General features: G+C 36.8%; 1 protein-coding gene across 1 annotated transcript; it reads left to right on the top strand.

The window, feature by feature from the left end:
• The first annotated feature begins 13,404 nt into the window (after positions 1-13,404).
• Positions 13,405-15,300, top strand: LOC140976618 (protein WHAT'S THIS FACTOR 1 homolog, chloroplastic). Its single transcript, XM_073440859.1, has one exon. It carries the CDS (start codon positions 13,653-13,655, stop codon positions 15,132-15,134), a length of 1,482 nt encoding a protein of 493 aa, XP_073296960.1. The 5' UTR covers positions 13,405-13,652; the 3' UTR covers positions 15,135-15,300.
• Positions 15,301-15,606: the final 306 nt, after the last annotated feature.

Here is a 15,606-nt window from a genome sequence, read left to right as displayed (position 1 = left end):
ACGGAACGCTAATTAGCGAGTTAATTGAAACGCCTAGTTTTAAGCTTTATAAAATTATGGAAAATTATATTTAAGCTTAAATAATTATTAAAAGTCTAAGTTTTTAATTTGGGAATTTTATATTAAGGTTTGGTTTAATTCGTAATTAAAACGCATTAATACGTCACATTTGAAGATTAAATTAAAAGTCATCGATTAAGCCAAATAAAAATATGAGAAAATTCTTGTATGCTTAAATAATTATTTGAGACATTTTAGAGTCAATGAAATTAAGAAAATGTCAAAAACGGATAATTTTACGTCCAGGGATAAAACGGTCATTTTACACCTAGAAATTAGTAAGCGTCATGGCAGTGTCATGAATGCTGTTTTATGTGCTAATATGATTATTTTCTATAGTTATGGATGTTTATGGAATTTTATATGTTAAAATGATATTTTAAACGTTTATGGGATTTTATATGTTAAAAGAATATTTTAAATGTTTAGGGAATTTTATATGTCAAAATGTTATTTTAAATGTTTTGAGATTAAAATGATTATTTTTAAATGTTTATGAAATGTTCATGATTAAATTATGATTTTTAAATGTCTATGGGATTTTCATGATTTAAGGAAGACATTAAAAAGACATGTTGTATGCTTGGTTTCAAAAACAAAATTATACGTTATGCATACTTTTTATAAAGTGATGGAAATGTAAAATGTAGGGACCCGGACGCTAATTCATTTCTTAATCAATCTTTGGGAATAATTCAATCCAATTAAGATAAACAGGGTCTAAATTTTTTTTTTTAAACGCGGAACGTAATGGAATCAATCTAGTATACACATCAGTATAAAAGTACAAGTGTTGTACAGCATACAACAAACGAAACTAGGGTTCAACTACTATATATCAAGTGCTGAAACCTAATTACTTCTGATCCGGATCACCACGCTAACTTGTCCTTTCTCTCATCCTCTTCTTGACCCTGATCCTGTCCCACCTGTTGTCATGCACACATACAGACAAGACAACAGTCGGATAACTCCGGTGAGAATATAATCCCAGTATAAACAATATATACATGCAATGCATAAAATCATATACAAAAGCATAAACCATGTATCACCAAACATAAATCATAATTTATGACACATTAGTGAATACAGATAAAACTCTTTGACTCGTCATCTCAGACTCAACTCATTTCTAATCTAGGGATCCCGGTTCTTGGATATTATAATATACTGAATCTCCGCGATAGGAATCGATCCATTCCTAGGCAACATCGATATAAATCAAATATCCATTGTCTTGGCATATCCGCCATAGACTAGGCATATCCGCCAATGCCTACTTTGACATTGTGCAATGGGCCAATGATCACTCTGTCATAATCTGGCACCTCTGTCAGCGACTCTCGTTCAATAGATATCTGCTATTCTCTGCTTTTCTATAAATCAATAGACTAAGCATATTCATTCAAATAATATAAAGGCATGAAACCAATAACAGACAAGTATGTGATTTAGGGAAACTCAAGTCCAATCTGACTTAAGTCAATCTCCCGGTTAATATTTATTTATACCTTTCTTTTGTCGATTTCTGGCTCTGTCGCAGTCTTAAATTCAAAGCTGTCACTATCAATCTGAAATGACATATCGAATAGGCATAATATCAATATTCAATTCAACTCAGATCTGTTCTGATCGATACTCAATCTAATTCAATATCGACAGCATAACTGTACAATATTGATATCCCCGTCAACTCAGACAACAACAGATATCAATTACAAATCATAACCAATAGTCAATACAATCGATATTCTCAGAAATCTGAATAATCTCAATTCAATAGCTGAAAAAATCATAACAATTGTATAAATCATCTGTTCTTCGATCTGACTTCAATTATATACTGATCAGTATATCCAGAACACATAATATCGATCATATCAAGAGTCCTTCCATAGCATATTTTCAAATCATACCAAAACATAAGAAAACTTACGTCCAGTTGAAGCTCTTGTCACGAGGATCTCAGAACTGTACTCAGATTAAAATTCGGATAATCGAATCTTGCAAAATCACAAATCTATGATGAAAAGCTCGAAGCATCTGTAAAAATCCCGTTTCCTTCTTTCTTCCTACTGAATTCTGAAGAAGAAATGATATATATATTATACTTGCATGCTTGAAGAAATGTGGCACAAATCCTTGAATTTAAGTCGGCGCTCGGGCGGTCAAAAACTACCGCTCGGGCGCGGAAGGTTCTGTCCGAGCTCTAAATTTGTTCTACTCTGGCGCTCGGGCGGTAACTTTCTGCCGCTCGTGCGCCAGACGTTCTGTCTGACTTCTTCTTTTGTGATGCATTGGCGCTCGGGCGGTGATTTTCTACCGCTCGGGCGGTCATTTTCTACCGCTCGGGCGCCACAGGTTCTGTACACAAGAGTAGTCTTTTGGTGTACCGACGCCCGGCTACCCCACTCGAGCTCCTACCATCTCAATACTGTTAATTAATCCACGTATGATTACAGTAATTACATCTCGGGCATTACATTTCTCCCCCCTAAGAGCTGATTTCGTCCTCGAAATCACAGGCAATCAAATCATATTAGAAAGAAATGTATAACAGAAGCTGAATAAACTACTCACATCAGTGAAATAACGCTGGAAATTCTTGTCTCATGTCTGATTCAGTCTCTCACGTAGCTTCTTCAGTGCCATTACGAGTCCATTGAACTTTCACCAGAGGAATCATCTTTGTTCTGAGTTGTTTTTCCTTACGATCGATAATCCGGATCGGTTTTTTGACATAACTCAGACTTTCATCAAGTTCTGCCTCGTCTGGCTGCATAATATGAGAATCATCAGGGAGATATTTCCGCAGCATAGATACATGAAAAACATCATGTATCCCAGATAATGAAGGCGGTAAGGCGAGACGATAGGCACGATCTCCTATCTTCTCAAGAATTTCGTATGGCCCAGTATATCGTGGAGACAGCCTTCCTTTCTTGCCAAATCTGACTACTCCTCTGAAAGGTGAAATCTTCAAAAATACTCGGTCTCCAGCCTCAAATACTAACGGTCTACGTCGAATGTTTGCATATTTGGCTTGTCTGTCCTGAGTTGCCTTCATCTTCTTCTGAATCAGCTTTACTTTATCTGTCATATCTCTGATCATATCAGGTCCAATCTCAGGTACCTCAGAGATATCGTCCCAATACAGAGGGGATCTGCATTTCTTTCCGTACAACTCTTCAAACGGTGCCATCTCTATACTCGTCTGATAGCTGTTGTTGTACGAAAACTCACAGAGTGGCAATGCATCCTGCCAACTAATGCTAAAATCAAGCACTACAGCTCTCAGCATATCCTCCAGTGTCTGGATAGTCCGCTCTGACAGTCCGTCAGTCTCTGGATGATCTGCGGTACTCAGATGTAACTTCGTACCTAGAGCTTGCTGCAAACTTTGCCAAAAGTGCGAAGTAAACCGAGGATCACGTTCTGAAACAATCGACTTCGGCACTCCATGCAATCTGACCACTTCTCTGACATAAATCTCTGCCATCTGGTCATGTCGATACTTCATCTTGTATGGAATATAACAATGCGGATTTGGTCAATCTGTCAATTACGACCCAAATCGCATCACAACCTCGGGTGGATCTCGGTAACTGCGTCACAAAATCCATAGAAATGTGATCCCATTTCCATTCAGGAATAGATAAACTTTGTAGCAATCCTCCGGGTTTCTTTCTTTCAGCTTTTACCTGTTGGCAATTCAGACATCTGGATACAAACTTTGCAATATCAGCTTTCATTTGTTTCCACCAGAACTGTCTTTTCAAGTCATTATACATCTTTCTGCCGCCAGGATGAATACTGAATCGACTACAATGTGCCTCTGACAATATCTGTTGTCTCAACTCTGAAACATCTGGCACAACCAATCTATTATTCACATACAGTACCTCCTCACGTACCTGATATTCTGATCGATGCCCTGCTCTGATTATCGATATCGAGTTCTGTGCATTTTGATCAACTTTCTGAGCCGCTTTAATCTTCAAAATCAGCTCTGGTTCGGCTTGAACAGCATATAATCTCAATGGTCTATGATCTGTCTCAAATATCAATCCAGACAAACATCAATCTTCTATCAAATTGGAAACACCTATTGTCGATAAGGATAAAGAACATACCTTTCGACTCAGTGCATCAGCTGCTGCATTCGACTTTCTCGGATAATATTTGATTTCACAATCAAAGTCTTACAGCAAATCAAGCCATCTTCTCTGTCTCATATTCAATTCTGACTGCGAAAACAGATATTTCAAGCTCTTGTGATCAGAATAGATTTCGATTTCTCACCGTAGAGGTAGTGTCGCCAAATCTTCAGTGCTAACACAATGGCTGCCAATTCAAGATCATGAATTGGGTAGCAAGATTCATGCGGCTTCAACTGTCTTGAGGCATAAGCAATCACATGTCCTCACTGCATCAAAACACAACCCAGTCCTCTGTGAGACGCATCACAATAAACAACAAAATCACCAGTGCCTGATGGAATAGTCAAGATCGGAGCACTGGTCAGTCTTTTCTTCAACTCAAGAAAACTGGACTCACAGTCTTCAAACCATACAAATGGAGCGTTCTTCTGAGTCAATTGCGTAATCGGTTTAGCAACACTTGAGAAATCTTTAATGAATCGTCGATAATATCCTGCCAAACCCATAAAACTGCGTATTTTCGGCACTGATGTCGGTATCGGCCAACTGATCACAGCCTCAACCTTACTAGGATCAACAGAAATACCATCTCCGGATATGATGTGACCCAGAAATACAACCTGTCTCAACCAGAATTCACATTTCGACAGTTTTGCATAAAATTTTTCAGTTCTCAACACAGTCCTCAAATGTTCAGCATGGTCAATCATATTCTTCGAATATATCAGAATATCATCAATGAAAATAATCACAAATTCATCGAGATACTTCAGAAACACACGGTTCATCAGACCCATAAAAACAGCTGGAGCATTCGTCAAACCAAACGGCATGACAATAAACTCATAATGTCCATACCTGGTTCTGAACGCTGTCTTCGAGATATCAGAATCTCTGACTCTCAGTTGATGATATCCAAATCTCAGATCGATCTTGGAATAAACAGAAGAACCCTGCAACTGATCAAATAAATCATCAATACGAGGCAAAGGATATTTACTTTACCGTAGCCTTATTCAGTTGCCGATAGTCAATGCAAAGTCTCATTGACCCATCCTTCTTCCTCACAAACAACACTGGAGCACCCCAAGGAGAAACACTCGGTCTAATGTATCCCTTGGCAAGTAAATCTTCTAACTGCTCCTTCAACTCTTTCAATTCAATAGGTGCCATTCTGTACGGAGCTTTGGAAATCGGAACTGTACCTGGTACCAATTCAATGCTGAAATCTATCTCTCGAATCGGAGGCAATCCCGGAATCTCATCTGGGAAGACATCAACAAATTCACACACCACTGGCAGGTCCGCCAATGATGGACTCGATTTCAGTAAATCAACTGAATAGACAAGGAACCCCTCTGCTCCTTTCTGTAACAATCGAGTCATAGACATAACAGATATCAAAAGAATTCTAGATCTAGAACCCTTACCGTAAAATTTCAACTCGTCAGCCATGTCAGGTCTGAATCTCGCAATCTTGTGGAAACAATCAACGGTAGCTCTGTACTTGGTCAACATATCAATACCGATAATACAGTCAAAATCAGACAACCCAAGCACAATACTATCTAACTCAATCTCATGCCCTTCATACTGTAGTGTACAATGTTTAATCGACTTCACGGATATCAACCCTTTCCCCAACGGAGAAGAAACAGACACTACAGCAGATAGGGACTCAATAGGTAATGCATGACTCAATGCAAATCTCTCAGATATAAATGTATGAGATGCACCAGTATCTATCAATACATAAGCATGATAATCACATAAAGAACAGTTACCTGCAACAACATTGTCTGGTGCTTCCTGAGCCTGCTCCTCTGTCAAAGCAAATACTCTGGCCTGTTGTCTAGGAGGCTGGCTAATTGTCTGGCTTTCTCCTGGCCTCTACTGTGACTGGGTGGATGGTGGTGGATGAAAAGAATGTACAGCTGATGATCGTCTATCAGTCTGAGCCACTGATCCAACTGATTCTGCTCCCTGGGATCCTTGGGAACCTCTCTGTGGACAAACTCTGGCAAAGTGTCCCTGCTGTCTGCAGATACGGCAACTACCAATCACTCTTTGGCATTGCTCAGTGGGATGTCTCCCTCCGCAAGTTCTGCAGTAACTCCGGTATAACTCTGGATCTGTCGTAAACTTCTGGAGCTAGAAGAGCTGCTGCCAAACTTCTTAAATTGTTTTCCTCTGGCTTTCAGATAATCCTTTTTTCCACCACTGTTGCTGCCACTCTCAAATCTGGGAGGTGGTTGCTGTGGTCTCGGTGCTGTAGGAACATACGAAGCTCCTTTCTGTCTCATCAGACCAGCTTCAGCTCCTTTTGCTCTGTTCAGGGCATCGACAAAGTTATTTGGTCGCCCTGTGTTCACCAATGTAAAAATCTCAGGATTCAGTCCATTAATGAACTGATCAGCAACAGCTTCGTCATTCTCAGCAACATGTGGAGCAAATCGAAGCAAAGTAGAGAACTTGGCCACATACTCTTCAATATTCAACTGGCCCTGTCTCAAATTCGCAAACTCTGCCCCTTTGTCTTTCCTGTACGACACTGGGAAAAATCTCTGATAGAACTCAGTTTTAAAGACATTCCAAGTGATGTTCGTACCTCGATGCTCCAAAGCTCTCTTTGTCGTGATCCACCAATTCTTTGCAACGTCATGTAATTGGTGTCCAATCAGTTTAACTCGACGTTCATCTGTGTAATCCAACGAATCAAACAGCATTTCTATGTCATCTAACCAACACTCACAGTCAACAGAAGTCTCTGTTCCTTTCAGGGTTGGCGGTTTGAAAGACTGAAATCTCTTCAGTAGCGTTTCCATCGGAGTTGCGGTCACATCCATCGGATTAACCAAAGTACTGCCCTGTTCCGGTACTCTTCGGGGAGGCATATCTGATTATCAAAATGATTAGTAACCCAATACAAAAAATCTATTTCAGTTCAGTCCCCCCCTCCGATCATCTTACTGCTGATCAAGAATCGGTTCTGATTCATTCTCAATTAATACAGTTTACCAATCAAATCAGATAATCAGGTAAACATGTAATAAGAAAGGCAGTAATCATGATAGCATACAAAAGCAGGAAAGAAACTCAATCTACACCGCTCACTAGCTTCAATTTCAGTCTACAGAACCTACAGTTCTAGACCTACTGCTCTGTTCTAGTTCAATCTCAGGAACCTACTGCTCTGATACCACCTGCTGTGGGGACCCGAACGCTAATTCATTTCTTAATCAATCTTTGGGAATAATTCAATCCAATTAAGATAAACAGGGTCTAAATTTTTTTTTAAATGCGGAACGTAATGGAATCAATCTAGTATGCACATCAGTATAAAAGTACAAGTGTTGTACAGCATACAACAAACGAAACTAGGGTTCAACTACTATATATCAAGTGCTGAAACCTAATTACTTCTGATCCGGATCACCACGCTAACTTGTCCTTTCTCTCATCCTCTTCTTGACCCTGATCCTGTCCCACCTGTTGTCATGCACACATACAGACAAGACAACAGCCGGATAACTCCGGTGAGAATATAATCCAAGTATAAACAATATATACATGCAATGCATAAAATCATATACAAAAGCATAAACCATGTATCACCAAACATAAATCATAATTTATGACACATTAGTGAATACAGATAAAACTCTTTGACTCGTCATCTCAGACTCGACTCATTTCTAATCTAGGGATCCCGGTTCCTGGATATTATAATATACCGAATCTCCGCGATAGGAATCGATCCATTCCTAGGCAACATCGATATAAGTCAAATATCCATTGTCTTGGTATATCCGCCATAGACTAGGCATATCCGCCAATGCCTACTTTGACATTGTGCAATGGGCCAATGATCACTCTGTCATAATCTGGCACCTCTGTCAGCGACTCTCGTTCAATAGATATCTGCTATTCTCTGCTTTTCTATAAATCAATAGACTAAGCATATTCATTCGAATAATATAAAGGCATGAAACCAATAACAGACAAGTATGTGATTTAGGGAAACTCAAGTCCAATCTGACTTAAGTCAATCTTTCGGTTAATATTGATTTATACCTTGCTTTCGTCGATTTCTGGCTCTGTCGCAGTCTTAAATTCAAAGCTGTCACTATCAATCTGAAATGACATATCGAATAGGCATAATATCAATATTCAATTCAACTCAGATATGTTCTGATCTATACTCAATCTAATTCAATATCGACAGCATAACTGTACAATATTGATATCCCCGTCAACTTAGACAACAACAGATATCAATTACAAATCATAACCAATAGTCAATACAATCGATAATCTCAGAAATCTGAATAATCTCAATTCAATAGCTGAAAAAATCATAACAATTGTATAAATAATCTGTTCTTCGATCTGACTTCAATTATATACTGATCAGTATATCCAGAACACATAATATCGATCATATCAAGAGTCCTTCCATAGCATATTTTCAAATCATACCAAAACATAAGAAAACTTACGTCCAGTTGAAGCTCTTGTCACGAGGATCTCAGAACTGTACTCAGATTAAAATTCGGATAATCGAATCTTGCAAAATCACAAATCTATGATGAAAAGCTCGAAGCATCTGTAAAAATCCCGTTTCCTTCTTTCTTCCTACTGAATTCTGAAGAAGAAATGATATATATATTATACTTGCATGCTTGAAGAAACGTGGCACAAATCCTTGAATTTCAGTCGGCGCTCGGGCGGTCAAAAACTACCGCTCAGGCGCAGAAGGTTCTGTCCGAGCTCTAAATTTGTTCTACTCTAGCGCTCGGGCGGTAACTTTCTTCCGCTCGGGAACCAGACGTTCTGTCTGACTTCTTCTTTTGTGATGCATTGGCGCTCGGGCGGTCATTTTCTACCGCTCGGGCGCCAAAGGTTCTGTACACAAGAGTAGTCTTTTGGTGTACCGACGCCCTGCTACCCCACTCGAGCTCCTACCATCTCAATACTGTTAATTAATCCACTTCTGATTACAGTAATTACATCTCGGGCATTACATAAAGCGTTGAAGAAAGTGAAGTAATTGTGACTATAATGATGTTATGTGGAGATATCGTGAGGGTTATGGTCCTAGTGGGAGCCCGACGATCGTATTTCCCGTGACACCATTGAGGATTTGAGGTTATGAGGTTTGAGGTAAGAATGGGAATATCATGAGGGGAGAAGGCCCCAGAGGGAGCTCATTTATGAGAAAAGGCTCCACAGGGAGCCCCGAAGATCGTATTTCTATTCGATGAGGATAGGCCAGGGCCCAGTTGAGCGGAGAGAGTGTTGCTGGTGTCCCCCGCCGCCCAGTACTGCGGTTTCATGAAGATGGATCCATAGACTTTTGAGGTTTGAAGAAAGTCACAATTAACGATCTGAATTCAACAGAGGAAAAGAAAAAGGAAATGGAAAAATGTTTATGATCATGAAAAATGTTTTATGTCACGTTGAGGAAAAAGGGAAAGTTAAAGATTATGTTTGCATGTCATGAAAAGTTATTTTTACGTAAAAGTATTTTCACTGTTGCATGTGGTTTTATATGTGTTATTTGCTATAAAATTATGGTGTGTTGAGTCTTTAGACTCACTAGACGTGATGGATGCAGGTGAGGTTGAGGGAGGTCTTGACGGATGATTTGACTGGACTGAAGGCGCACACAACCCGAGGACCATCGCTTCTACTTTTTCCGCATTTACCTTTTATGATTCATGATTTATGTTAAAGATTTTAAGACAATTTATTTATGCTTTAGAGAGATTTTTGAGAGGGTTAGTATGGGCTATACTTTTCAAATTTATTTCTTTATAGGTTTGGTAACAACAGTTGACGATTTCATGTTTTGACATTCCCTTCGATTTTTAAATACTTAGTTGGTTGAATTATGGTTTTAAAATGATGCAAAATATTTGGTAAAATATTTTTATGTAATGGTAGAGATTTAGTGTAAAAAAAAAAATTTCTATCACATTTAAAAAAAAAAGAAAGACAGACGTTTCAATGTGTGTGTGATTAAGGGGTTAATTAGGGGCTTAATTAGGCTAATAAAAATAGCTAATAACCAATTAACATGTTAATTAAAATACTAATCCAATACTATTAATTCACCACTAACTTTTCTAGAACCTCTAATTTTAATAAAATACACATGTGTCAAATTTTCAAGATTTAAAATCCCTAACTATTCAAATTAGTATTTTTTTAGAAAATTTTAAAATCTTAAAATCACCTACTAAATTAAATTAGGCTTTAAAATGCTTAAAATTTCAAAAATCATTTAAAATACCAATTTTATTGACTTGAAATAAAATACCACATTATTCATAAAGCGCTTAAATCCACCGATCTGTTTTCTCGATCACGTATCGAATATTCGCTTGAAACATAAAACTCAAGAAAACATTTTAGCGTGCATCAAATAAACATAAAATAATTTAAAATAATACAAATAATAAACCATGCATCGTTAAAATCATTTTAAAATTAACTAAATAATTTTACAATTTAATAAATGAATGGATTTACGTGTACTGATTTTTGGGCTCTACAAAATTCCCCTGAGACACTCATGATGTCATAAAAAGATTGAAGCGTGGAAGACCAATCAGTTACAAGGATAAAAATCATTGAAAAAGAAAATGCACAGAGAAACACGATGATCACAAAATAGAGAATGATATTCCAGCAGAAGTACATGATCATGAAATGTTATGTTAAAACCACAAACTAACGAGAATCGTGAAATCTCTATCAATTATATTAATACTGGAAAAATATTGAACCGAAAAGATATAAAAGAAATTGATGACATATTTTCTTACAATGTGCCATTTGACATCATAAATGATAATGAAGATCATGAACCAAAATCTTTTGTTGAATGTAAAAATCGACAGAACTGGATAAAATTGAAAGACGCCATACATGTTGTAGTGGATTCGCTAAATAAAAGTAGCGTTTTTGGACCTATAGTCCTTACACCTGAAGGTGTAAAACCTGTTGGGTACAAATGGATTTTTATTTAAAAAATAAATAAGAAAAATGAAATAGTAAGATATAAAGCTCGACTTGTTGCAAAAGGTTTTTCTCAAAGATCTGTAATTGATTATGAAGAAATGTATTCTCCTGTTATGGATGCAATTACGTTTCGGTATTTGTGTAGTTTGACGGTATCTGAAAATTTAGAAATGCGTCGTCTTGTGGATGTTGTCACAACTTACTTGTACGGATCACTCGATAGTAATATATANAAAAAAAATATGTTAACCATTCAATATACCCTTGCGTTTTCATTAAGAAAAAAACATCCGGATCCATAATTATTGTTATATATGTTCATGACTTAAACATCATTGGAACAAATAAGAAAATTCAAGAAGTTGTGTCGTACTTGAAGGAAGAATTTGAAATGAAGGACCTTGCAAAAAACAAAATATTGTCTGAGTTTGCAAATTGAACAAAAAGAATGTCGAATATTTGTTCACAGTCAAATTATACAGAAATGGTCCTTAAACGTTTTAATATAGATAAATCAAATCATTTAAGTACTCCAATGGTTGGTGGATAATTAAACATAGAAAAAGATTCATTCCGTCCATGTGAAGTTGATGAAGTTATTATTAGTTCAGAAGTATCATATCTAAGTGCTATTTGTGCCTTTATGTATTTTGAAAATTGTACGAGACCTGATATATCTTTTGCTGTAAATTTATTGGCAAGATTTAGCTCATATTCAACAAAGAGACATTGGAACGGAATTAAACATATATTCCATTATCTACGAAGAACGACAGACTTGGGACTTTTGTATTCAAAGGATACCAATCAAAGTATAATTTGTTATGCTGATGTTGGGTACTTATCTGATCCACACAAGACACGTTCCCAAACCGGATATGTATTTACTTATAAAGGCACTGTAATTTCTTGGCGTTCACAGAAACAAACACTCGTAACAACTTTATCAAATCACGTCGAGATTATTGCACTACATGAAGCAAGCCGTGAATGTGTGTGGCTAAAATCAATGACTGAACATATCCAAATCTCATGCGTATTATCATTCGACAAGAAGCATGTGACACTATATAAAGATAATAATACATGTGTTGCTCAAATGAAAGAAGGATACATAAAAAGTGACAGAACTAAACATATTCATCCTAAGTTCTTCGCGTTCACCCAAGAGCTTGAGAAGAATTAAGATATTGATATTCGTTACATTCAATCAAGTGAAAACCCATCAGATCTCTTCACAAAGCACTTCCTACATCAATATTTAGAAAGCATATAAATATTATTGAGATGAGCAATCTACGAAATTTGTGAAGAAACGTCCGTGTTAACACGAGGAGGAGCTTACGTGACTGCACTCTTTTTTCCTTAATATGATTTTTATCCCAATGCGTTTTTTTCCTAGTAAGGTTTTTAACGAGTCAATATAAAAACACGTAATGAAGACAACCATTTCATCATGACCATCATCACAAGGGGGAGTGTTGAAAATAAGAGTTGAAATTATTGAATGTTGAAAATAAGAGTTGTAATTATTAAATGTTAGTGTGTGATGATGTATATAATAATGTATTTATTTTTGGATTATTTCCAAAGAAATTCTATAAATATGTCTCTCAATTTGTGAAGAAAAATAAAATTAAGTGGAGAAAATTTTATAAAATGTGCAGTTTATTATATTTTGTGAGTCTGAAATTTTTACTTTTTACCGTAAATTTTTACTTTTAACATTATTTATATATTTTTTGAATTGTTAAATTTAAAAACAAAGATTAATCAAAATGAAAAAAAAATACTCGACAATTTATACCTTATATAAATTACTATAAATTACATCAGCTTGATCTTAAAAAATTCCACTCAATGAGAAAACCAAATTTATCGTAATTGTGGTTTAATATTTAAACTAAAATAATTGTAAATATGATCTTATTTTTAGTTTTATAAGTAAAAGATGAAAAAATTGTGTTTTTTAGTTGTAAGAGGAGATTATTATTATAATTATTCTCGAACATAATTTCTCATTCAGAATTTAAAACTTTGATCAGCGGATGGAAAAATATTTATAGTGTACATCTAAAAATTAATAATAACTCATTATCAAAAAATAATAATAATAATAATTCCTAAATAAGGTTATCATTTAAGATTTGTCACTTTTGAATTTCTTATTATAGTTTACACTGCCAAGTTTACACTGTTTCTTGCCACTTTTGATTCCCAGATTCTATTCCTTTTTCTCCAATCTCTTTTCAATGTCGTGTCGAAGCCGTCCACAATTTTAATTCGCGCTGCTGTTTTTTTGTTGTGTGCTGGTTTATTTCTGTTCACGCTGCGTCCAGAATCTGTTTGATTCAATGCCTGTATGAAGAAAATGAGCCGTTGGCTCAAGATCTTTTGTGGAAGATGAAGAAAATGGCAATTGCTTGCTGCTGTGATGTACCAGTTGTTTCGTTTCAATCACACTCTCTGTCGAAGTTGCCTATATATGGAATAAACATCAATTCTACAAGTAAATATCTTCCTCAGAAAAAGAGCATCTTGTTCAAGAATCTGTCTGTAATCACATGTTCTTCATCTCGTCACAAGTTAGTACGTGATCCAAGGTTAGATAGGCATGTGGCGAAGCAGAACAAGATACGCTTTGTTCAGAAGCTTAAGACCCTCCTGCTTTCCAAACCGAAACACTTTATACCCATTCACATTCTCCATAAATGCCGTTCATACTTATGTTTACCCAAGCCGCTTTCTATGATATCAATGATTCATCGGTATCCGACCATTTTTGAGTTGTTTTATATCCCAGTACCGCCTATGCCGATTAATGCCACGGGACCACTTGCTCAGCTCTGTGTCCGCCTCTCGCCTGCTGCTGCATCCTTGGCGAAAATGGAAAGTGATCTCAAGAAATGTATGACTGCTTCTTTGGTTTCGAAGCTGCAGAAGCTCTTAATGCTTGCATCCCCATATCACCGGATTTTATTGTCGAAGCTGGTGCATTTGGGTCCTGATCTGGGTCTTCCTGTGAACTTCCGTTCACGCCTTTGCAACGATCATCCGGATAAGTTTAAAGTCGTGAATACTTCTTATGGACGTGCTCTCGAGCTTGTTTCTTGGGATTCGAATTTGGCTACCATTATTCCTTCGCATGATGAAGTTGAGTCTCTTGGACTCATAGTTGACAGGCCGTTGAAATTCGAACATCTAAAACTTCGTAAAGGGTTGAACGTCAAGAGGAGTCATCGTGATTATCTTATAAAGTTCAAGGAAGTACCGGATGTGTGTCCGTACACAACTAATGTTGGAAATTTGGTAAAAGAGTCAATTGAGGCAGAGAAGAGAGCCTGTGCTGTGGTGAGGGAGATTTTAGGAATGACTGTTGAGAAGAGGACTCTGGTGGATCATTTGACACATTTCAGGAAAGAATTGGCCCTACCAAACAAGATGAGAGGAATGTTAATTAGGCATCCCGAGTTGTTCTACGTGAGTATAAAAGGGCTAAGAGATTCGGTCTTTCTTGTGGAGGGATATAGTGAAAAGGGTGCACTTTTAGAGAAGGATGAGACATTGGTGTTAAAAGATCAGCTTGTTGAGCTGGTGCTAGAAGGGAAGAGGTTAAGAAGAGAGAAAAAACGGGAGTATCTTTTTGGTGGTGCCGATAAATGCAATGATCGAACCATGGACCCTCAAGTTGATAATGTGGATTATGATGATTATGACGATGGTTTAGATTATTTATTCCAACTAGATGAATCTGGTTCAGAAGGTGGTGTGCAGGACCTTGAGACCGAAGAGACTATAAGGATGTTAGAGAAAGAGGAGTTTTGGACAATAGAGACGCCCTCACTTGATGAAAATGGGAATGGCAGTGGTTTGGTTCCATGGTAGCACCTGTATTGAACCAAACTTGATCTTGAGTGTTTTCCCATGATTATAATGTCTTGTATGATAATATGTTTATTGCAGCAAGGACACTTCATTTGTGTACTTTTGTCAAATTGGTGTTCCATCTGTAGCAAACAAATGGCTTAAAATTCTTTAGTTTCTTTTTTCAGTAATGATCTTATACTGATAAATGAAATCAATCAATATTATCATCTTGACGCATGTTCATTTGTGTTAGGCATCTCCGCATTAATATTACTGAAATGTGGCACAACATGAAAACTAGTTTGTAATATCAAATATATATATCCATTTTACATAGTTACACTCGAATGCATAACTATATTCTTATGAAACCGAAGCAACTCACGGTTATTAACAATGTATTTGAGTTGGTAGACCAAAGTCAATATGCTTAGCGCGTACATCATACATAGGATTTACTGTATTGTTAAGAGATGCTTGATTGTCACGA

This window comes from Primulina huaijiensis, chromosome 5 (assembly GCF_012295235.1).
Source record: "Primulina huaijiensis isolate GDHJ02 chromosome 5, ASM1229523v2, whole genome shotgun sequence".
NCBI lineage: Eukaryota > Viridiplantae > Streptophyta > Magnoliopsida > Lamiales > Gesneriaceae > Primulina > Primulina huaijiensis.
The sequence above is the reverse complement of the archived record's forward strand: the minus strand, read 5'-3'. Positions and strand labels throughout refer to the sequence as shown.

What these genes read in the sequence shown, in the direction of transcription:
- LOC140976618 (XM_073440859.1), top strand. Translation starts at nt 13,653, where the DNA reads ATGAAGAAAATGGCAATTGCTTGCTGCTGTGATGTACCAGTTGTTTCG.